The sequence below is a fragment of the Stegostoma tigrinum genome, chromosome 12 (assembly GCF_030684315.1).
Source record: "Stegostoma tigrinum isolate sSteTig4 chromosome 12, sSteTig4.hap1, whole genome shotgun sequence".
Taxonomy (NCBI): Eukaryota; Metazoa; Chordata; class Chondrichthyes; order Orectolobiformes; family Stegostomatidae; genus Stegostoma; species Stegostoma tigrinum.
In genome coordinates, this window is record NC_081365.1 from 75,949,533 (window position 1) to 75,972,084 (window position 22,552).

Sequence of the window (22,552 nt, forward strand, 5' to 3'; positions counted from 1 at the left end):
TGAACTTGTAAATGTACTTGTAAAATGATTAGGCAGTAGGATTATAGCCAAAAGCCCATAAAACCTCCCAAGGGAATAAGCAGACTTCAGAACAGTTATGTCAACAGATTTGAGACCTGAACGTGTAAAAATAATGGGAACAATTTAAACATTTAGATATGTTTATCATACTAGGCCACCCTGTCGAATAGAATGAAATAGGCTTACTTTCTTTATCCCGTTGAATTTTTTTTAGATCATCTGAAGCATTTTCCATATTTTTATAACAATGATCTTTTAAGTCACAGCATGCCAGTTAGCTGAAGTAACAGCCCTAGCAAGCCCTATGCTTTTTGGAAAGTCACACATTCTGATCACAATGCTGTTGTGATGCCCCTTAATAAACACAAGTAACACCTCAAACTATAATATTTTGTGATGAACTGTAAAAGGCAGAAAACTGTTTTACTTTTAATTTTGTTATTAATTTATATGACTTATAAACTACCCATTTAAGGACTTCCCCAGCTCAGCCTGTTGTTCATGCCTCTGTGTGTAAGGTATAAAACCTAATGGCTCCCAAAGCCTGGTCCACTCTGTGAAAAATCTTTAATACTTAATGACTTGGGCTCTTCCACAGCAGTGTCACTTTTGAGAGTGAGAATGGGTGGGTCCCATGGCTGAACGCCTCTCAGAATCGTACAGTGCAGAAGAGGCCCTTCAGCCCGCCATGTCTGTGATGGCCAAGGGGGCACAGGTCTTTTATAGGCTGCTTGCTGGCCCCTCCTCCAGCTCCCTGTGCCAGGTTGTCGGTATGCTAGCTCCCACACTGCACATTGCGCTACACCAAAGAGAGAACAGTGTGGAAATGAGATGAAGCCAAAGGGGTGGAGGCGGGCTTGGAGCAGACGGTTGCTCATGCTTCATTTGAAGGCCAATATTGAACACCGTCGGTTCCGTCTCATTTCTAATGAGGTGTGTTTGCAAGCAGGCTACCGTATGAGGCTGGGGTCAAGCACGGACAAGAAAGACACAGGTCGGCTACATGTGGACTTTGCTCAGGCTCGGGACGATTTTTACGAGTGGGAGTGTAAGCAGCGGATGTTGGCCCGGGAGCAACGGCACCGGCGCATGCTGGAGGATGAACACCTGAGACCACCCTCCCCTGCACCAATTGTACACTATTCGGAGCATGAGGCCAGCCTCATGGCTGAGAAACTCAAAGGTACTCTCGCATCTTTGTTATTGACACGGTGTTCAGCTGGGCTCTGCAGGGACCACATGTATTCAAACCCATCCACAATCTGCTGTCAGTATATTTGTATATTTGTCAAGTCCCAATCACCATTGCACAGCTGAGAGAACAGCCTGAAAAGACATTTCTCGGAATATATAATGTAGCACAGACGCCAGACAAACACACATTGGATAACAAGGCTTCTGCTCAAACAGGAGACTTCACTGCAATAGCTTTCGAATGTGCATTAAGTTTATCAGGCTGTAATGTTCTGAATTTCAAAAGATAAATTGGGCATTTCCTTCATTCAGCTGAACTCACACACACACACAGACACACACACACACTGTCTCTCTCTCTCTCACTCACTCTCAGACAGACTCTCTCACACACACACAGTCTCTCTCTCTCTCTCACACACACAAACACAGACGTTCTCTCTCTCGCTCACACACAGTCTCTCTCTCACAGTCTCACATACACACGCGCACACACACATACACACAGTCTCACACGCACACACACTTACAAAAATCACAGATACACACACGCAATCTCTCTCTCACACTCACACAGTCTCTCTCTCACACTCACACACAGTCTCTCTCTCTGCCTCTCCCTCTCTAACTCACACACACACAGTCTCTCTGTCTCTCTCTCACACTCACACACAGTCTCTCTCTCTGCCTCTCCCTCTCTCACTCACACACACACAGTCTCTCTGTCTCTCTCTCACACTCACACACAGTCTCTCTCTCTGCCTCTCCCTCTCTAACTCACACACACACAGTCTCTCTGTCTCTCTCTCACACTCACACACAGTCTCTCTCTCTGCCTCTCCCTCTCTCACTCACACACACACAGTCTCTCTGTCTCTCTCTCACACTCACACACAGTCTCTCTCTCTGCCTCTCCCTCTCTCACTCACACACACACAGTCTCTCTCACACAGTCTCACATACACACACATACACACAGTTTCACATGTACGCACACTTACAAAGATCACACAGACACACAGATATACACACACATTTACACGGACACACATGCACATATTCACAGACGCACGTAGACATGTACACAAACACACACTTACATGCATACATACACACACTCATGTAGATACATAAACATTCACGTGTACCTACACATACATAGTTGCACACATATATACAAACACACACTTACACATATAGAGTCATGGAGCTGTACAGCACAGAAACAGACCCTTTGGTCCAACTCGTCTCTGCCAACAAGATATCCAAAATTAATCTAGTCCTAATTGCCCGCTTTTGGCCCGTAATCACTCAACCCTTCCTATCCATACACCCATCCAGATGCCTTTTAAATGTAGTAATTGTACCAGCCTCCACCACTTCCTCTGGCAGCTCATTCCATACCTGCACCACCCTGTGCTCCAACAATGTGCTGTAACCCCACCTGCAAGAGAATACCCCAGCTGCATCACTAATACTTGCACATTAGTTCAGTGATAGTTATCACACTAATAATGTATGACACATTTGAAATTTTGAAACCCAGAGACACTGTGTGAGAGAGAGAGACAGAGAGACTGTGCGTGTGTGAGGAATTGTAAGTGAACACAATGAGGAAGAATCTTTGCCCACGAATTGTGTGAAGTCTGCTGTCCTTGTTTGTGAGACGGTCATAGCCACTGGCGCTGAGTGGCACTCAGATTGCTGGCTAGATTGTATTTATTGGAAAATCAGTAAGTAATTTCAGAACATGCTTTTAACTATTTTCTCAGGAACACTTTTGGTATTATTAACACACAAAAATCTTGACTGAGTTCATAATTACAGACTTGAAGCCCAATAATCAAATTTATTAATTCCTAATGAAAACATTGCACCTTCAGTGGACTGCGAGTTGAGGATAATTTAATGTTGTGGCGTGCTTTTATTTGCCTAACTCTAGATTTTATGGCACCTTTAGTTTAGGTCATTCTTCACAGGAGAGTCCCAGTTGACTAATCTTTTGAGAAAATCTTCACTAGCCTTTATCTCTGTTCATTTTCTGAAAACTGTCAAGGAGAATACAGCAACAAACTCTCTTTTATTTGCTTAACCATATTGAATTCTTCTCCATATGATATATCAGTTTATGGCAGAGTCTCTCAGCACCTTGATTTCAGCCTGGAGGATGTTTACTGTCCAGCCTTTCAGATTTCTCTCAAGCACAAAGCAATAAAGTGGAGCTGCTTCAGGTAAAATGGAAATAGTGAGGGAACCCTGCCACTTTATAAACCTTCGCCACAACCACATTTACATAGTGCATGTCCAGTTTCTGCAGTATATTGAAGCTGCTGATAGGCTTATGGGCTCGCAGGATACTAGAGGAGATGAAAGAATTGATTTATGAGGCATGGTTGTCTGAATTAGACGAGGCCACTCTGATAATGATATGTTCTGGGGTGATATTGTTGGGGACTTTAATCTTTAAAAGGACAAGGTGATGTAAGATGGATGGGTGCATGGTGATACAGTGGTCTGGTCTCCCTATCTCTGAACCAGCAGCGCTGGGTTTGAGTCCTTCTCCAGGACTTGATGCTCAAGGAAAGCATATTCATAATGTCGTCAAACAGTTTGAGGACCCTTCCAACACACATAGGAGGTATGGGTAGTAAGTTTGCAGATGGCAGCAGAATTGGTGGTATAGTGCACAGTGAAGAAAGTTATCTCAGAGTACGATACCCAAGAGTGGCAGATGGAGTTTAATTTAGATAAATGTGAGGTGCTGCATTTTGGAAAAGCAAATCAGGACAGAACTTATACGCTTAATGTCCTGGGGAGTGTTGCTGAACAAAGAGACCTTGGAGCGCAGGTTCATATTTCCTTGAAAGTGGAGTTTCAGGTAGAAAGGATAGTGAAGAAGGCATTTGATATGCTTGCCTTTAATTAACTGAGTTAATGCCTTAACTCAGTGCATTGAGTACAGGAGTTCGGAGGTCATGTTGTGGCTGTACAGGACATTGATTAGGCCACTTTTGGAATACTGCATACAATTCTGGTCTCCCAGCTAGAGGAAGGATGTTGTGAAACTTGGAAATGTTTCGAAAAAAATTACAAGGATGTTGCCAGGGTTAGAGTGCTTGAACTACAGGGAGGGGCTAGTTTCCCTGGAGCATTGGAGGTTGAGGGGTGACCTTATAGAAATTTATATAATCATAGGGGCATAGATAGTGTGAATAGATAAGGTCTTTTTCCCAGAGTAGGAGAGTTGAAAACTAGAGGGTATAGGCTTAAGCTGAGATTGGAAGGATTTAAAGGGACCTGAGGGGTAACTTTTTCACAGAGGGTGGGGTGTGGATGGAATGAGTTGCCAGAGGAAAGGGTGGAGGCTGGTACAATTACAACCTTTAACAGATGTCTGGATGGGTGTATGAATAGGTACATGGGCCAAATACTGGCAAATGGGACTAGATTAATGTGGAATATCTGATTGGCATGGACGAGTTGGACCAAAGGGTCTGTTCTTGTGCTGTACAGCTGTATGACTCTACGACTCTATGGCAACAGCAGGAAAGATTCCTAGTCAGGCTTGTGAAGGGAGAGGATGTTGGAGCATTTACTATCACTATCTAGGCTCTGACAGCAGACACAGTAATGTAGAATCATTGAAGCTCAGTTGACAGGCTGGAGTAATTGGTGAAAAATAGCATTGGTTTCAATTAATTCCAAATTAATCATAGAATCCCTACAGTGTGGAAACAGGCCCTTTGGCCCAACAAGTCCGCACTGACCGTCAGAGCATCCCACCCAGACACATCCCCCCCTAATCTACACATTGCTGGACACAATGGGGCAATTTAGCACGGCCAATCCACCCTAACCTACACATTGTTGAACTGTGGGAGGAAACCCATGCAGACACGGGGAGAATGTGCAAACCTGAGGCTGAAATTGAACCCAGGTCCCTGGTGCTGTGAGGCAGCAGTGATGACCAGTGTGCCACCCCTAATCTAGGGAAGCATGTACGGGCGATCAAGTAGCTCCCCAGAGAATCAGTGGAAGGAGTAAATAATAGTTCATTCAAGCATTGGTAAATGGAGCATGCTTGGGAAAAGTATAGTCCCAAAATTTGCTCCCGCTGTGATTTTCCTCGTCTCATGTTTCGGGATTGTTGGAGACTACCTGATTCAAAATTTGCTATGATTAGTCAGCGGAACCATTATCGCTGTATCATGGGGCTCCCAAGTTGCCATGGTGATGACAGACCCTTGCTGTTTGACATGAAACAATTCCTTTACTCCCGAAAGGTTGGAGGCTGAATGCTAGTATGGGCCAAATGCTGGTAAATGGGACTAGATTATTATTATTATTATTGTGTATTATATAATGTTACTTTTCTGGGGATGACTCGCTTGAGCGCTTGGCATTTCCTTTGTTCTTTATCATCGACCCACAGTGCAAGTTATACTTGTCTCTGTGACGTCTCTTCGAAGTTGCAGGCCTGTCCTTTCAGATTCAGGAGCTGCCACCTTTTGGAATGTGCCTGCAAAGCAGGATTCCGAGATTTGGACAACCAACAGCAAGTGATTTGGGGACTAACTGCCTGTCATGCCTGCAATGGAGCAAAGAACACAATTCCTGCTTTTCATTCCAATGTGGCTCTGCAGGATTGAGTGGCGGGTTCCGACAAATGACTTTCAGGTCCTTGGGGTGAATTTCTGCTGGTTCCTTCGCACACTTGACGCTGAACTGATGCGTTGATAACACTCACACCATTTTCCCAAGGGTTCCCACAGTTGAAGCTACAGTAAGTGGAAATATATGGAAAATATCCAAATGACTAAGTGTTGCATTGAAAGGAACTTTTGCCAGGTTAAAATGAGAGAGAATAGTTTCAGCTTCATTGACCAAGTGGGTTCTAGTTGCTCTTATTCTACTAACAGTGCCAATGTTGCACTCGACAGCAAATGATGCAATGTTGAGGAACTTCATTTGGCTTGTGTTCATACATTTTTACCATTGAATCAAGTATGTTTTTGTTACTTTCCCAAATTTGTGTCAGATGTTTCACACGTCAGCAACATAGGAAAATGTCTGCGGGTTACCAGAAATTTGATATGGAAAGAGAAATGCTGGAAGCATTGCGCAGAACCAACAAGATCAGTGGGGAATGGGATAAAATTAAATATTCAGGCCTCTGACCCCTCGTCAGAACTGGGGACAGTTAGAGATGTGATAATGGGAACTGCAGATGCTGGAGAATCCAAGACAATAAAGTGTGGAGCTAGATGAACACAGCAGGCCCAGCAGCATCTCAGGAGCACAAAAGCTGACGTTTCGGGCCTAGACCCTTCATCAGAGAGGGGGATGGGGTGAGGGTTCTGGAATAAATAGGGAGAGAGGGGGAGGTGGACCGAAGATGGAGAGAAAAGAAGATAGGTGGAGAGGAGAGTATAGGTGGGGAGGTAGGGAGGGGATAGGTCAGTCCAGGGAAGACGGACAGGTCAAGGGGGTGGGATGAGGTTAGTAGGTAGGAGATGGAGGTGCGGCTTGGGGTGGGAGGAAGGGATGGGTGAGAGGAAGAACAGGTTAGGGAAGCGGAGACAGGCTGGACTGGTTTTGGGATGCAGTGGGTGGAGGCGAAGAGCTGGGCTGGTTGTGTGGTGCAGTGGGGGGAGGGGACGAACTGGGCTGGTTTTGGGACGCGGTGGGGGAAGGGGAGATTTTGAAGCTGTTGAAGTCCACATTGATACCATTGGGCTGCAGAGTTCCCAAGCGGAATATGAGTTGCTGTTCCTGCAACCTTCGGGTGGCATCATTGTGGCACTGCAGGAGATCCCACCTCCTTGACCTGTCCGTCTTCCCTGGACTGACCTATCCCCTCCCTACCTCCCCACCTATACTCTCCTCTCCACCTATCTTCTTTACTCTCCATCTTCGGTCCGCCTCCCCCTCTCTCCCTATTTATTCCAGAACCCTCACCCCATCCCCCTCTCTGATAAAGGGTCTAGGCCCAAAACGTCAGCTTTTGTGCTCCTGAGATGCTTCTGGGCCTGCTGTGTTCATCCAGCCTCACCGTTAGAGATGTAACAGGTTTAAGCCACGTGCAGAAGTGAGAAGAGGAAATGACAAGAGAGAAGGTCTTTGATTTAGAGATAGTAGGAACTGCCGATGCTGGAGAATCTGAGATAACAAGGTGTGGAGCTGGATGTACACAGCAGGCCAAGCAGCATCAGAGGAGCAGGAAGGCTGACGTTTCGGGCCTAGACCCTTCTTCAGAAAATGGATTTGATTTTATTTAATTTGTTGCGGTCAGATGTACCTAAGAGCAGTGAAAAGCTTTGTTTTGTGAGCACTACAGGCAGATTATAGCAAACAAGGAACATACAGATCACAGGGTGCTTAGACAGAGTGAGGCATACAAGGTTACACTGCTCAGGAGGTAACATAAAGCAAGGTCAATATTGTTTGAAGTTAGAGGGGCCCGTTCATCAGTCTAATGGCAGGGAAGAAGCTGTTCCTGAACCTGCTGGTGCACTTGTTCAAGCTTCTGTATCTTCTGCCTGATGGAAGAGGCTGTAGGAGATCATTACCAGGGTGCGATGGGTCTTTGACATTGGCAGCCTTTCCGCTGCAGCAAGCTGTGTCTGTAGAGCCCATGGATGGAAGGATGGCTCCTGTGATGCGCACACCACTTTCTGCAGTTTCTTACGGCCCTGGGCAAAGCAGTTGCCAGACCGGGCCGTTATGCACCCAGACAGTTTATTTTCAATAGTGCATCTATAGAAGTTGGTGAGGGGCCTTATGGACACGTCATACTTCCTGAGCCACCTGAGGAAGAAGAGGCTTTGTTGTAGCTTCTTGACTGTCACATTTATGTGGCAAATCCAGGACGGTTGTCGGTTATCGTCGCTCTGAGGTGGAAAAGATGAGAGTGATTACGTAACAGATGAGATGCTGGTGTGACTCAGAAAGGGGAATGGTAATGAGCCAGACAAAGAAACAAAAGGTAGCCCAGTGGAGGTGTAAAGGTACATGCCATTAGGGCTGCTGAATTGCTATAGCTGTAGCCCAAAACCCCTGGGGAAAATGGGCGGGGGATGGGAATTCTGTTTCCTGCTTCCATAGGAATCATTACAGCCTAGTGCTGGATGGTTTAGAGCGCTTTGTATTTAATTCAGCTATTTTGGCCATTTGGTAATAAAACTGACCAGCAGCTGACCTGCTGTATGTCGGTGATTCTGTAGTGCAGCCATATTTGTGGCTTCTCTAGAACACTTACACAAGGCAATTGGTACCAGGCTGATTGTTTCCTAGGCTTTTACAGACAGCACAACGCTAGACAGGGCTGCGGTTATGATCTGAAAGTTTCGGGATTGGTTCTAGAAGGCTGGGCCAGTGAGATATTTCAATCTCTCTGGTCTTCCAACCAATGGTAGACCTTCCCTTTTGCCGACTCCCTCCCCTACCTTGTTTCACACCTGCTGAACCGCGACCCCCCATCAATTCAGCTAAAAGATTGGCCTGGAGTTTCTGATGTTCCGAAGTTTGGTATTCCCAGTGTGTATGGGAGTTGTGCACCGAGGTTTTGCCAACGCCCATTCAAGTCGATTCTGAAGGAATTTACTGGGAGATTGATGCTTCCCCTGCGCAATCCCATGATGCCTGGGACCCTCTGAAAGTCTACATTTAAATGGGAGGATTCGGAGGCTTCCGGTAAGATCAATAGTTGCCCAAGGAAAGGTTGCATGATTAAATACATCATCTAACTCCTGCGTGACTTTAAACTGAGGCCAGAGTTAACCTTTCACATCCCCAGACACACCTCTCACAGACTCCTCACACTCCCAGGTGAATAAGTGATTATTTATCGTCAGTTGCGCTCGACAGTGAATAATGCAGTAAAATAATGTCAAGTTTCAACTGTCACCCCAACCCCACACCATTCTGAAAAGTTCAGGAACAAAAAGATGAGAAGTTACAGCCGAGCAAGAGTCCGTCTTCATTCTGCAGTCTCCCACCACGGTTCCTGACCTGCTGAACGACGACGTCTCTTCATCCCCGGGCCCACCTCGGGCCCCGTGCTGGACCCGCACTCAGGAATGCCCGGCTCTGCCTGCAGGGCTGAGCCGCCACCTCACCGAGAGTCGCGCTCCGCCCACCATCCTCCGCAGTTTCACCTCCCCCGGTAGGATGAAGAGAAAGGAAAAAAGTGAGAAAGGACAAGGAAAGAGGGGAGGAAGCTGGAGCGGATAGGCCCAGGAGCCTGAGTGCTGCCTACGTTTCCAGCTCTGCCATCTTGAGAGTTTGGAACCCCTTCCCCCATGTTGGACACAAATCTCCTTCATTCGCTCCAGGCCCCACTCCATGCAGTCCCTTGCTGCCTCTTCTGCCCCAGTTTCCCAGTTCCCAGCTCTGGACTCAAACCCCTGGGAGCCAATCCCCTTTTCCCGCTCTGAGCCCAATTTGTTTCTGCCTGCCCCAACTAAACACTGCATCGCTTACCTGGCCACATTGCACACTGTCACTCATCACCCTTAGCCTCTTGGCACCCCAGCCTCCTCCACTGCATCCTACCCCCTGGGACTCTACCTATTGGTAACCTACTCCCTACCCACTTGGCACCTGCTTACCTGGCACACTTGCCATGGTACCTTCCGTGTTATAGAGGTAGGAACCTCCCCAGCTGGCACCTTACCCATCTGGCTCATCACTCTCCCACCTCACACTTCGGATACTCCTGTTTGGGACCTTCACATTGCCAGGATTAGAGCAGCTGACTGCTATGAGGAGGGGTCCTGGCCTGCCTTTCTCAGACAGTCTGCACCATGAGGGAACAGTCGGAATACAATGACGGTTGTGTATTTCTCAGGAACATAGAACAGTACAGCACAGTATAGGCCCTTCGGCCCACGATGTTGTGCTGAACTTTTACCCTAAACCTATGGTCTATCTAACCTCCACCCCTACCTTATACTATCATCCATATGCCTATCTAATAGCTGCGTAAATGCCCCTCTACTACCCTCTCTGACAATGCTTTCTACATCCCTACCACTCGCTGATAAAGAACCTAACTCTGACGTCTCCCCTGTATCTACCTCCACTCACTTTGAAACTATGCTCCCTCATCATAGCTACCTCCGCCCTAGGAAAAAGTCTCTGGCTGTCCACTCTATCTATACCTCTGATCATTTTGTACACCTCTATCAAGTCACCTCTCATCTTTCGTTGTTCTAATCAGAAAAGTCCAAGCTCTCTCAAACTTTCCTCATAAGACCTTCCCTCCATGCCAGGAAACATCCTGGTAAATCACCTCTGCACCTTTTCCAACGCCTCCAAATCTTTCCTGTAATGAGGTGACCAGAACTGGACACAATACTCCAGATGTGGCCAAACCAGGCTTTTGTATAGCTGGAGCATAACTTCACGCCTCTTGAACTCAATCCCTCTATTAAGACTCTTAATTCTAGATTTTTTTTTAAAATTGAGTTCAAACATTTGTAGTGGGATTTCAACATGGGTCCACAGAATGTTCCAGGGTTACTAGTTTACTGGCCCAGTAACAATGCTTTGGAAAGTGATGATCTATCATTAGACTTAATCGAGAGACACAGCTAATGTTCTGGGGATCGGGAGTCAGATCCCACCACAGCAGATGGTGGAATTTGAATTCAATAAAAATCTGGGATTAATGAGTCTCATGGGGTCCATTGTCAATTGTGAGGAAAATCCTGTCTGGCTTAATGTCCTTTAGGGAAGGAAACTGCCATCCTGACCTGGTCTGGCCTACATGTGACTCCAGACCCACAGCAATGTGATTGACTCTGAACTGCCCTCTAAAATGGCCTTAGGCCCTTGGTTCAACACCAGTCAGGCAATTGCTGGCCTGGCCAGTGACATCCACTCCTCAGTAAAGAAGAATAAAGTCAATATAATGTCATACAGCACAGAAACAGCCCAACTAGTCCATGATGACCAGGTTTCCTAAACCGAACTAGACCCATTTTCCAGAGTTTGGCCCATATCCCTCTAAACCCTTCCTATTCATGTACCCATCCAGATGCCTTTTAAATGTAGTAATTGTACCAGCCTCCACCACTTCCTCTGGCAGCTCATTCCATACACACACCACCCTCTGCACGAAGAGGTTGCCCCATTAGGTCCCTTTTAAATCTTTTCCCCCCTCTCACCTTTACCCTATACCCTATACCGAATGTCTTCTCACTTCCCCCACTGCGCTTGCAGAGTAGGGAGAGGTCAGTGTTCATTTGCAATACTCCAACCATTAGGAAGTGTCATACAGGTTTGATTGATCATGTTTTTCTCGTGCTAGGCAATAGAATCGGTACGTAGCACAGACGTTGCCAACAGTAGGACACAGTCCTTGTCTGTGTAATCCTTGTGGAGCACTGAGTGCAATCTCTCAAGTGGCCAAAAATAAATCTAAACATACGCACGTGAAAATTTAGAGATAATGGGAACTGCAGATGCTGGAGAATTCCAAGATAATAAAATGTGAGGCTGGATGAACACAGCAGGCCAAGCAGCATCTCAGGAGCACAAAAGCTGACGTTTCGGGCCTAGAGGTCTAGGCCTGAAACGTCAGCTTTTGTGCTCCTGAGATGCTGCTTGGCCCGCACGTGAAAATTTAAGTGTGTCAGCCTGAGAGGCAGACTCAAGTTTTCAAAGACGCCTCTTCCCCCTTTAATTTGAATGAAGCGAATGCAGTGCACCAGTAATGGACAGAGATCCCCCAAGCCAGGCACTTAACTGATTGACTGCAGAAAATCTAGCGGGTTGTCACAATGCTTTGTGAACAGCGCACACGACATTTTATGTCAGTGCTGTTGGAATCTGTAGGGACAGGTTGGACACTTAGTGACTTGTGCTGAAGAAGCCAGACTCTCCCCCACACCCCCCCACCCCCGGCTCGCTGTTCTTTTCCCAGGTGTAGACCCCCCCAGCTCACATTTCCCCTGAAGAGCATCTTGTCGGTGCAGTCCTTGGCTGTGCTAATGAGGCCCCACGGGTCAGGCGTTGATTCAGGAAGCATTGATGAGTGATAATGGGAACTGCAGATGCTGGAGAATCCGAGATAGCAAAGTGTGAAGCTGGATGAACACAGCAGGCCAAGCAGCATCTCGGAGCACAAAAGCTGACGTTTCGGGCCTAGACTCTGATTCAGGAAGCATGTTTGCTCACCAGTCGACTGTGTTAAAATTGATGTCTGCGAGTAGGCTAATCCAAATTATGGCAGTATATTGAGATTAGAAACTTAAGCAAGCACAAGACAACATCATTCACCATGTTTTCGTCAGCTGTCTTTTTGCAACAGTTTAAGAGTGTGAAGTGTAATTGCAGTGTAGACATTCCCCAGGACAGAATGCAGACTGAATGGTGACAGACAGCTCCTATCCTCCATGGTTCTTCCTCATCTGTTTGTTACTTCTGGTCCTGGACGTGTTATAGCTTTCTCCAGCCAACACTGGTGACTCTCCTGCAGAGTTAGCTGACTAACCGTTTACGCTGAGAGGGGATTCGTAAGAGGCAAGGCCTATCGGCCTGTTGTAAAATAGCAGGAAGGACACACGTCGGGACTTTGGGTGGTGTGATGCCTCCGCAGTCCTTGCCACCCCCCCCCCATCGGCAATCTGAAAATGTGAGTCAGGACCAGCCAGGGTTGCCCCATCCGTTGGACTGAACTGAGAGGTCCGTTGCACGGGAGGTGGCTGCATTTCCCACAAACTGCTTCCTCCCAGAGCTCCTGTCAGGCAGATACCCACCTCCGCCCCCGCTCGTTCATCACTGCCTGTCAACACTCCCGCAACCACCCCCCACCCCCTCCCAGTTCCATCGAGTCATAGAGATGTACAGCACGGAAACAGATCTCTTTGGTCCAACTCGTCCATGCTGACCAGATGCCCTAAATTAATGGAATCCTGTTTTGCTGGCATTTGGCCCATATCCCCTTAAATCCTTCCTATTCATATACCCATCCAGATGCCTTTCAAATGCTGTATTTGTACCAGCCTCCACCACTTCCTCTGGCAGCTTGTTCCATACACGCACCACCCTCTGCGTGAAAAGAGTACCCCTAAGCTCCCTTTTAAATCTTTCCCTTCTCACCTTAAACTTATGCCCTCAAGTTTTGGATTCCTCTGCCTTGGAAAAAATTCCCCTATTCTCCCTCTCCATGCCCCTCATGATTTTATAAACCTCTATATTGTCACCCCGAGCCTCCAACGTTCCAGGGAAAATAGCCCCTTCCTATTCAGCATCTCCCTATAGCTCAATCCCTCTAATCCGGGCAACATCCTCTTAAATCTTTTTCTGATCCCCTTTTAGTTTCACAACATCCTTCCTATAGCAGGGAGACCAGACTTGCGTGCAGTATTCCAAAAGTGGCCTAATCAATGCCCTGGACAGCTGCAGCATGACCTCCCAACTCCCATATACTCAATGCACCGACCAATAAAGGCAAGCCCTCCTCCCCCCACCTCCTCAAATCCTCCCCTGAGGCCTCAGACACCACCCCCATCCCGCCAAGTCCTCTAGCATACTCCAGTCTTCTAACTGCAGCTCACCACACCCTGGCTGTAGCCTCCATCCACCTTCTCCTTTTTCCCACCATGGCCTCCATTGCCTTCCCAGCCTGCATCACCCCACACCCTCAACCTTTGACTCTGCCCTCCGATCAAATCCTTTATTGCAGACGCCCAGCATTTTTACCCACTTACTGAGATTAGGCTAACTGGCCTACAGTTCCGGTTGGCTCTGTTCATCCTGTTTTAAATTGTGGAGTTACATTTTCCCACTCTCCAATCTGTAGGATCTGTTCCAGAATCAATTGAATTTTGGAAGATTTTGCAACCAATGTATTCCCTTATCTCTGGCCACCTCCTTGAGTGCCCCAGGATACAGAATATCAGGACCTGGGGGTTTAGTTTTCGGTCCCATTTGTTGCTCCGACAAATTTGTATGAAGCACTGATCTGGGGATTTAGTTTCGGTCCCATTTGTTGCTCCAACAAATTTGTATGAAGCACTGATCAGGTTATAGGGGAGGCGATGGCCTAGTGGTATTATCACTGGACTGTTAATCCAGAGACCCGGATAACGTTCTGGGGACCTGGGTTCGAATCCCACCACCTCAGATCGTGGAATCTGAATTCAATAAAATATCTGGAATTAAGAGTCTAACGATGACCATGAATCCATTGCCGATTGTTGGAAAAACCCATCTGGTTCACTAATTTCCTTTAGGGATGGAAACTGTCATCCTTACCTGGTCTGGCCTACATGTGACTCCAGGCCCATAAAAATACGATTGACTCTGAACTGCCCCCTGGTAAATTAGAGATGAGCAATAAATGCTGCCTGGCCCGCAACGCACTCATTCTGTTCAAGCATAAAGGAATAAAAAGTTTGTAGATGAGGGTAGTGTATTGGATGTAGTTTATATGGATTTCAGCAAAGCCTTTGACAAGGTCCCCGCACAGGAGAGTGATTGAGAAGGTAAGAGCACTAGGATCCAGGGTAACTTGGATCAAACTGGCTCAGTATCGGGAGACAGAGGAGATGGTGGTAGGAAACAATTTGTGACGTCATTGAGAATGTTTTTGGGGGAGAGGTGGATGATAAATACGTTTGTAGATGACACAAAGATTGGCTGGACACTGAAGAAGAGGGTCTTGGGTGATAGGAAAGCAAAGATGATTTGGTCAAATGGGGCCTAATCTTCAAGGCTATAGGCCCAGTGCTGGAAAATAGGGTTAGTGTAGATAGATCAGTGTAGACTCGATGGGCTGAAGGTGCTCTTCTGTGTTATATGCCTTTCTGGCTAATTATTTTCCAATAATTTCTTTCAATTACTCCTCCTCCGTAGACTCTGAGCATTTCTGGGAAATTATTTGTGCCTTTTGTTGTGAAGACAGAAATATTCCTGCCATTTCCTCGTTTTCCATCATCAATTCTCCTGCTTCAGCCTGTAAGAAGTCCGAAATTTGTCTTCACCAATCCTTTTCTCTTTTTGGCTTTTATGCACCTTGCAAGTTTATTTGTAGTCTGTTTTTCCTTAAGGAATCAACCTCTTGATCCTCATATTTTTCTGAATTCTAAAGTGTCCTCAGTCCTCAAGCCTACTATATTTTTTGAGTATTTTTAGGCAATTCCTTATTGGACCTAATACCATCATGAACTTATTTTGTTAGAAATAATTGGGCCACTTTTTCTGCTTTGTTTCTTCACGCAAAGGGAATGTACAATTGCTGCAGTGCATCAATTTGTTCCTTAAATATGAACCGTTGCCTGTCTACTGGTCTGGTTAGCCACAGATAGGAGTGGCCTCTGCAAGCTCAATAGAAGGCCCAACTCCATTCTCTGTGATTCTGCTCCATTTGTTTGTTGGAGACTTCAGGTTCACTTGCCCTCACTCCTCACAGCCCCTTGTATCTGGTGCCCTCAGCCCATAATACCATCCATGCCAACTCATATTAATTCGCCCCCTCCCACCAACTCACCCCCCTTCTATGGCCCCTTCTGTGCCAACGTCAATGGCAACTGATACCCCTTTCCAAACGTGTTCACCCAGTGTTTACTAGGTGAATGACTGATGTGTTTAACGTTTTCCACTCATCCCTGGTTGGCACAGCATTTATTGCCATCCCTAGATGCCCTTGTGAAGGTGGTGATGAGCTGACTGTACATGTGCCTCTTATGACTGCAATGTTTCTTTCCCCCAGATGATGACCTTTTGAGAAAAAGCTCACATGCAGATATAGCAAGTAGCCTGGAAGGAATATGGAACATTAGTTTCTATTACTGAGTGATTGGGGTAAAGAAATCACACTACTCTCTAGTTACAACAGGCATTGGGAAAGCCACATATAGAGTAATGTGTGCTCTTTGGGTCCTTACCTAAGGAAGGGCACACTTGTTATAGAGCTCTAGCCTGAGGCTGGTCCCAGAGATAAGGGAATTATGCTTTGAGAAAAGATTGAATAGACGTTGAGTAGATATTCTCTGGAATTTAGAAGAGTGAGAGGCGATCTGACAGAAGCCTATAACATTCTTAAGAGATTAGCTGGACTAGAAGCCGAAAAAGTATTTCTCCTGGCTACTTTGGAGAAGAGAGTGATGATTGATTGGGAACTGGACCGTGACTCGTGGAGGCATTGCTATGGAGAATGCACCCATTAACGATGGCTGTGAGTGATGCTTTTCTCCTGCAATGGTCATTTGTGTGAATAATTCTGATGAGGGCATAACAAGAAGTTTCGGCATAACTTGTCCTTTTTCAGCGATGCTCAGGCTCTGTGATGCTGTGCATCAGGAGCTGGTGATGTAGAACGTTGATCACAATCTTGCTGAGCAGTGGCTTGACGGGCCGAACAGCCTGTTCTGGCTCCGTTTCTTATGCCAAATGCTCTGGAACCTAGTGGCCGTAGCAGGCTTGAGGACTGAGGACACTTTAGAATTCAGAAAAATATGAGGAGCAAGAGTCATTAGGGAAAAAAAACAGACTACAAATGAACTTGCAAGGTACATAAAAACCATAAAGAGCAAAAGGATTGGTGAAGACAAATTTAGGACTTCTTACGGTCTGAAACAGGAGAATTGATATTGGAAAACAAGGAAATGGCAGAGCAATTACATAACTATTTTATTTCTGTCTTCACAACAATAGGCAGAAATAATTTCCCAGAAATGCTGAGAGTCTACGGAGGAGGAGTAGTTGAAAGAAATTATTGGAAAATAATTAGCCAGAAAGGCACACATGGATTGTAGATGCAGGGGAGTGCGTATTTCATTACGTACCGTTCTTTGTATGGTGTTGATGTACACATATCTTCAACTAGACATCTTGAATTAATCGTTAGTAGCTTTCTGTCATCACACCCCCTGATCTGGCTTGAGCTGTCTTCATTGACTCAACCCTTAGTTGAACCTGTAGTTGATCAGTCCTTGTGGATGAAGCTGCCCTGGATTTTGGGGCCGGGCGATTCTGCCCTGCGCCTCTGTGAGACTTCTGCCCAGATCTCTACTGTCTTCACTTGTAGTCTGCTGCATTTCAGTCTCTGCCTTACCCAAGAGTGACAATTGTCTGACTTTCAGGAGTTCCACCAAACTCTGTTCCACCCAGGCTTTTACATGTGATGCTGCTTGTCCAGCTCTCAAGCACAGCTTATTCTGTCCTGTGTGGTCAGAGTCACCCTAATGTCAGTGTAACTTCACCGCAAACATCGCCAGGTCGGTAACTACCCCCACTAGGCTACTGGATCCACAAACATGTTGGGGATGAGGTGGGGAAAAACAGAAAGCTGAGGCCAGAGGATGCAAGGCGCAGGAGACAAAATAGGCCAAGTGGCCCAACGGGATAGCACCACCATCCTTTCGAGGTGCGTTTTGGAGGGTACAACTTGCCAGTCTTCTGCAATTCAAGTAGACCTCAGTTTGGTAGAGCCCTTGGCTTGGCAGTGATCTGAGGTGCTGTTCTCAAACTAAGTCTTCGAAGTGCTGTATCACAGGAGTGCTTCAGTATTGGAGGTGCCATGCCTAGTTTAACTCAGGCTCTTGACTCTCTGGCATCGCGTGACATCAGTTGAAGGAAAGCGAGGAGCATCCTGTTCAATACATAGGACTCCAATGATTCATCTCACGCCACTGTGTCTGTGGGATCCTTCTGTGCAGGCCGCCTGTTGGGTTGAATCAAATTAGACGCCCTGTGCTCTGTGACATCCCTGTGAGGGTACAGCTTCAAAGTATCCCTTCTGTCGCCTCCCAGGCTCAGGGAGTTGCAGCTTCAAGAGCCAAAGGTCAGAACTTCAACACTTGGCTGTCGGAGTTGGCATCTTTCATGTGCGATGTTACACCGAGGGAGCACCCCCTCTTTCCTCTCACCCCACTGTACCCTCCCCCCCCCCTCACCTCACCCAGCCACCTTCTTCCTGGAAAACATTTAGGTGTCCTGTCCATCGTGATCCAAACAGGGAAGATCTGAGTGTCAGCACCTTATGGTGGGATCTTGCTGTGTGCGCACTGGCTGCATTTCTTTTCCCCAGGCAGTTTCTTCCCTTGTGCCAGTCAGGATGCGATGAATATGTTCATTTTTCTTCTTCGACAGGGAAACATAAAGCCTTGAGACTTTCAGAAACTGCACTCCCAACCTCCAGTACAACTTTGCCATTTAGGTTCTTGGTGCCTTTGGACGTGGACCTTCCCGATTGTAGTGTGGCCAGAAAGTTGGGAAACTTAGAAAACTCAATGGCTCGCAACAGAACCCAGCCGCAATGCAATCCCATGGGCATTGACATTGAAGGGAATGGTATGAGAGGGGTTGGAGATGGCATGGGAGAGGGTGGGTGAGATGAAGAAATTTAGCACAATACAACACTTTGACTGTGAATGTTTTGCAGGCCCAGCTGTTGAAGTGACTTTGGTGTGTAAGGGCTCATTCTCATGTCGCAACAGATAAGGAGTGAGTTAAAATTGAATTTGAGGAGGAACTGGAGAATCATTTAGCATCTGCAGCCTGGAGAAATTTCCCAGCTCATTTGGTTCCTTTACTTCATTGCTTGGCTCTGCTCACTTGGCATGGAGTGGCTCTGAGCACATTTTCCCAGGCACAGCGGTGTGCTCACAATTATTTGCTTCTTCCACGCATTCGCTAAAGGAGAGCTAAATTCACTCCATATTTTTCATTTGCTCACAAAGGATTCACTCTCAAGAGTTCACTGAGTGAAACGCAGTTGCTTTCAAAGAAGATATTTAGAGTCATGCCTGTCCAAGTGTCTTTTAAATGTTGTAATTGTTAGAGCCTCTACCACTTCGTCTGGCAGCTCATTCCACACACATGCACCACCCTCTGCATGAAAATGTTGCCCCTCAGGTCCCTTTTAAATCTTTCTCTCTCACCTTAAATCTATCCCCTCTAATTTTGGACTCCCCTACCCTGGGGAAAATACGTGTGCTTTTCACCTCATCCATGCCCCTTATGATTTTATAAACCTCTATAAGGTCCTCCCTCAGCTTCCTATGCACCAGGGGAAAAAGCCTCAGCATATCCAGCCTCTCCTTATAATTCAAACTCCCCAGTCTCAGTAACATCTTGCAAATCATTTTTTGCACCTTTTCAAGTTTAATATCATCCTTCCTACCTTGTATGACCAAAACACTGCACCAAGCAGATCAAGGGAGAATTAGATGTCAACTCTCGATTATGGTTATGGCCTTACTGATGAAGCTCTGAACTGTGCGCACTCTTCAAATGATCGAGACCTAAAATGTCAATCCCAGGATATGCCTGCGGATTAGAAAATTACAGCATGACTGAGCTTTCTTCAGAGGTAATCTGCTGCCTGTTTTGGAGAGCTCAGGGAGCATGATCATTTCGTTTTGTGTGGATGATCGTGTTTTTGGTCAGAATTTTGCCAATCTATGTTTTTGCTTGTGTTAGCTCTCTAAATTTGTCTATTCTGATGTGAGTCGGTTTAATTTATTACTGTCACACATATCTAAGTACAGTGAAAAGTTATATTTTGCGTGCAGTACAGGCAGATCATACCATATAAAGCGTACCAGGGTAACAGAACAGAGCGAGGAGTACAGTTTTACAGCTGCAGAGAAGGTGCATAAAGAGCGAGATCAACATTAAATTTAAAATTAGAGAGGTCCATTCAGAAATCTAATAGCAGCAGGGAAGGAGCTGTTCTTGAATCTATTCCTACATGCATACAGGTATTTCTCCTATAAGTGATAGTTGCTTTCTTGTGTGGCCTTGTGCTATAGAAAATTGCCATAGGAAATCAAATTATTGGGAAACGGCTATACCTATACAGCAGAAAGTTTGCATTATCCAAACAGTGTCCACGTTTCATCAATCGCGTTACAACCAATTTGCGTTACTGAAACAAGTGTTAAAGCAGAACTACCTGTACAAACGTTTCTATCTTCTGCCCAACAGAAGAGGGTGGGAGAGAGTCTAAGCAGGGTGGGAGGGGTCTTTGATGATGTTGGCTGCCTTCCCGAGATAGCGGGAAGTGTAGACGGAGCCAATGGTTGGATGGTTGGTTTGTGTGATGGACTGGGCTGTGTTCACAGCTCTCTGTAGTTTCCTTCCATCTTTGGAAGGCCAGTTGCCATTCCAAGTTGTGAAGCTTCCAGATACAATGCTTTCTATGGTACATCTATAAAAATTGGTCAGAGACCCTGTGGACATGGTGAATTTCCTTAGCTTCCTGAAACGAAGTTGCATTTCCTTGACCATTGTGTTGATGCGGGTGGACCAGGACAGAATGTCGGTGGAAAGGTCTCCCAGCGAGTGTGGAGCAGGTCCCCGGCATGGACCCACAGGCTGAGCCGAGGCTCCGGGTTGGTGGCTAGCCCCGGGAGCCTGACGGCAGAGTTGGCAAGTGTAGTCCCAGTGTGGGCAATGACGGTGGAGGCCAGATGGCAGCGGCGAACGGTGGCTCTTATTTCCGGTGATGTGGGAAAGCACGGTTGTGGCAGTGTGGTCAGTTTAGCAGCAGGGACTCGAGGTGGAGGAGCCTGAATCTAGGCCCATAGCGGAGCTAGAAGCGGGCGCTATTCCAAAATCACCCAACTTTACTGAGATAGGACGATAAGATGAGCTACTTTTCTGGCTTTATATTCTGCATTTTGGTTTATTTTCTGTGTTTTAAGATGGTGCTGATGAGTGCCAACAATTTTCGGTGTATTTGTAATAAATACAAGTGACCAGAAATCAAATCAAATCAAATGTGAGGGGCGTGCATTAGCCGAGAGCTCACCCGTTTGTGAAAGGTGAGTGTGTGTGTGTGTGTGTGTGTGTGTGTGTGTGTGTGTGTGTGTGTGTGTGTGTGTGTGTGTGTGTGTGTGTGTGTATGTGTATGTGTGTACAAAAATAGCCTTTCGTCACTAAATTATGCCTAATTGTTTTGGACCAATTGAAATGTTGTGGTGTCTAAGAAATGAATGTCTTCCTTGTGCATAGAGGCTTTGAGTTTATGGAGACTTTATCGTCATTAAGGATACCAGTGAATGCTTTGAGTTCTGTTTCTGTGTGAGTTCCATTACCCTGTAGGTCAGCAGAAGGTATTGTTCTGATGTGACCCCATCACATCAGTCGGAATGACAAAGAAGTCTCCGAGAAAAGAAAAGTAACCCTGGAGGAAATCTCTGGAAAGTAAACGCTTGGAAAAAGGAGGCCCCTCAGGAAGAATGAGTCTAGAGGTTCCTGAGATATAGACGAGCGTCCGAGCAGCATTTGAGATGAAAGCTGGGGAGAGTCGACTGGTGTTATGGTGATGGAATGACAGAGGATGCAGTAAGATGTCTGCAGCTCAGAAATCAAACGCCCTGCCGGGAAATTGGCACAGCATTGAGACACAAAATTGATCACTGAATCCTGACAAAGTCAGCCCTAAAATGTCGACAGGTCATGCGCCTTTTAGCACTCAATAAATGACAGCAGGGTAGCTTTAATTTCAGAGACTGCATTAGCACAGAAACTGTGCACGAGGACCGACAATGGCAAATATTATCTTAATTTCTTATCTTGAGGCTCCTTCTTTTAGAAGTTTGGTGCAGAATCGAGTGTAATCATGCAAACAGCCTGATATTGATTAGACAGTGATAATCAGAGAATTTTACAAGGTGGGACTTTCTTTCAGCGTATACCAAAGGAACACAGCCCGTTTCTTTCTAGGGGAGCTGTTTTGAAGAAGTGGCAGTATTTGATATTAGAGAGGTCCAGGAGATAATGTCAACAGGGAACATTCGAGGAGGATTCAAGTCAGCACATGGTAAAGTTGTTTAAGATTTGTCAAAGTACCAACTTCAGTATGAACGTAGAGGTAGGGGAATGGGTCTGGGTGTGATGCTGTAAGGGCAGTGTGGAATTGTTGGGCCAAAGGGCCTTTTTCACACTGTAGGTAATCTATGAAAATGAATTCAATTAAAACAGGCCTTGTTGTGGAGAGTAATTTTTCTTTCCTGGAACCTCACTGAGGAATTACTGTGGAGTAACTGGAGGTGGTGGGTGGGTGAAGATTTAGTTATCTGTTTGTCCCTGTGTTGACCCATCCGAAACCCTGAGGTGATTTGAATAGCAAAAACATCAGTCAGTAGGGTTTCAGGACAGCTCCCTGTTGCTTTACTGGGGGCAATGGTGGCCAGGATGTGGTAAATGGATATGTAGTGTTCATCCAGCTTCACACCGTGTTATCTCAGATTCTCCAGCATCGGCCGTTCCTACTATCTCTGTAGCTTAACCAGTCCTGTTTCACATTTCAGTCACTCTGTGTAGCATATTGACACAATTCAAGTCATTGATCGATTTGCCATTTGGTTGCCACACTCCA

The 22,552-nt window shown here is 46.2% G+C and overlaps 1 protein-coding gene across 4 annotated transcripts in view; it reads left to right on the top strand.

The window, feature by feature from the left end:
• Positions 1-22,552, top strand: part of enox1 (ecto-NOX disulfide-thiol exchanger 1) — a 193,999-nt gene that overhangs the window by 39,327 nt on the left and 132,120 nt on the right. For all 4 annotated transcript variants that reach the window (XM_048541460.2, XM_048541458.2, XM_048541459.2 and 1 more), the window contains one exon: positions 971-1,204. In XM_048541460.2, the coding sequence (XP_048397417.1) occupies positions 971-1,204 (234 nt within the window). The remainder of the gene's footprint in view (positions 1-970; positions 1,205-22,552) is intronic.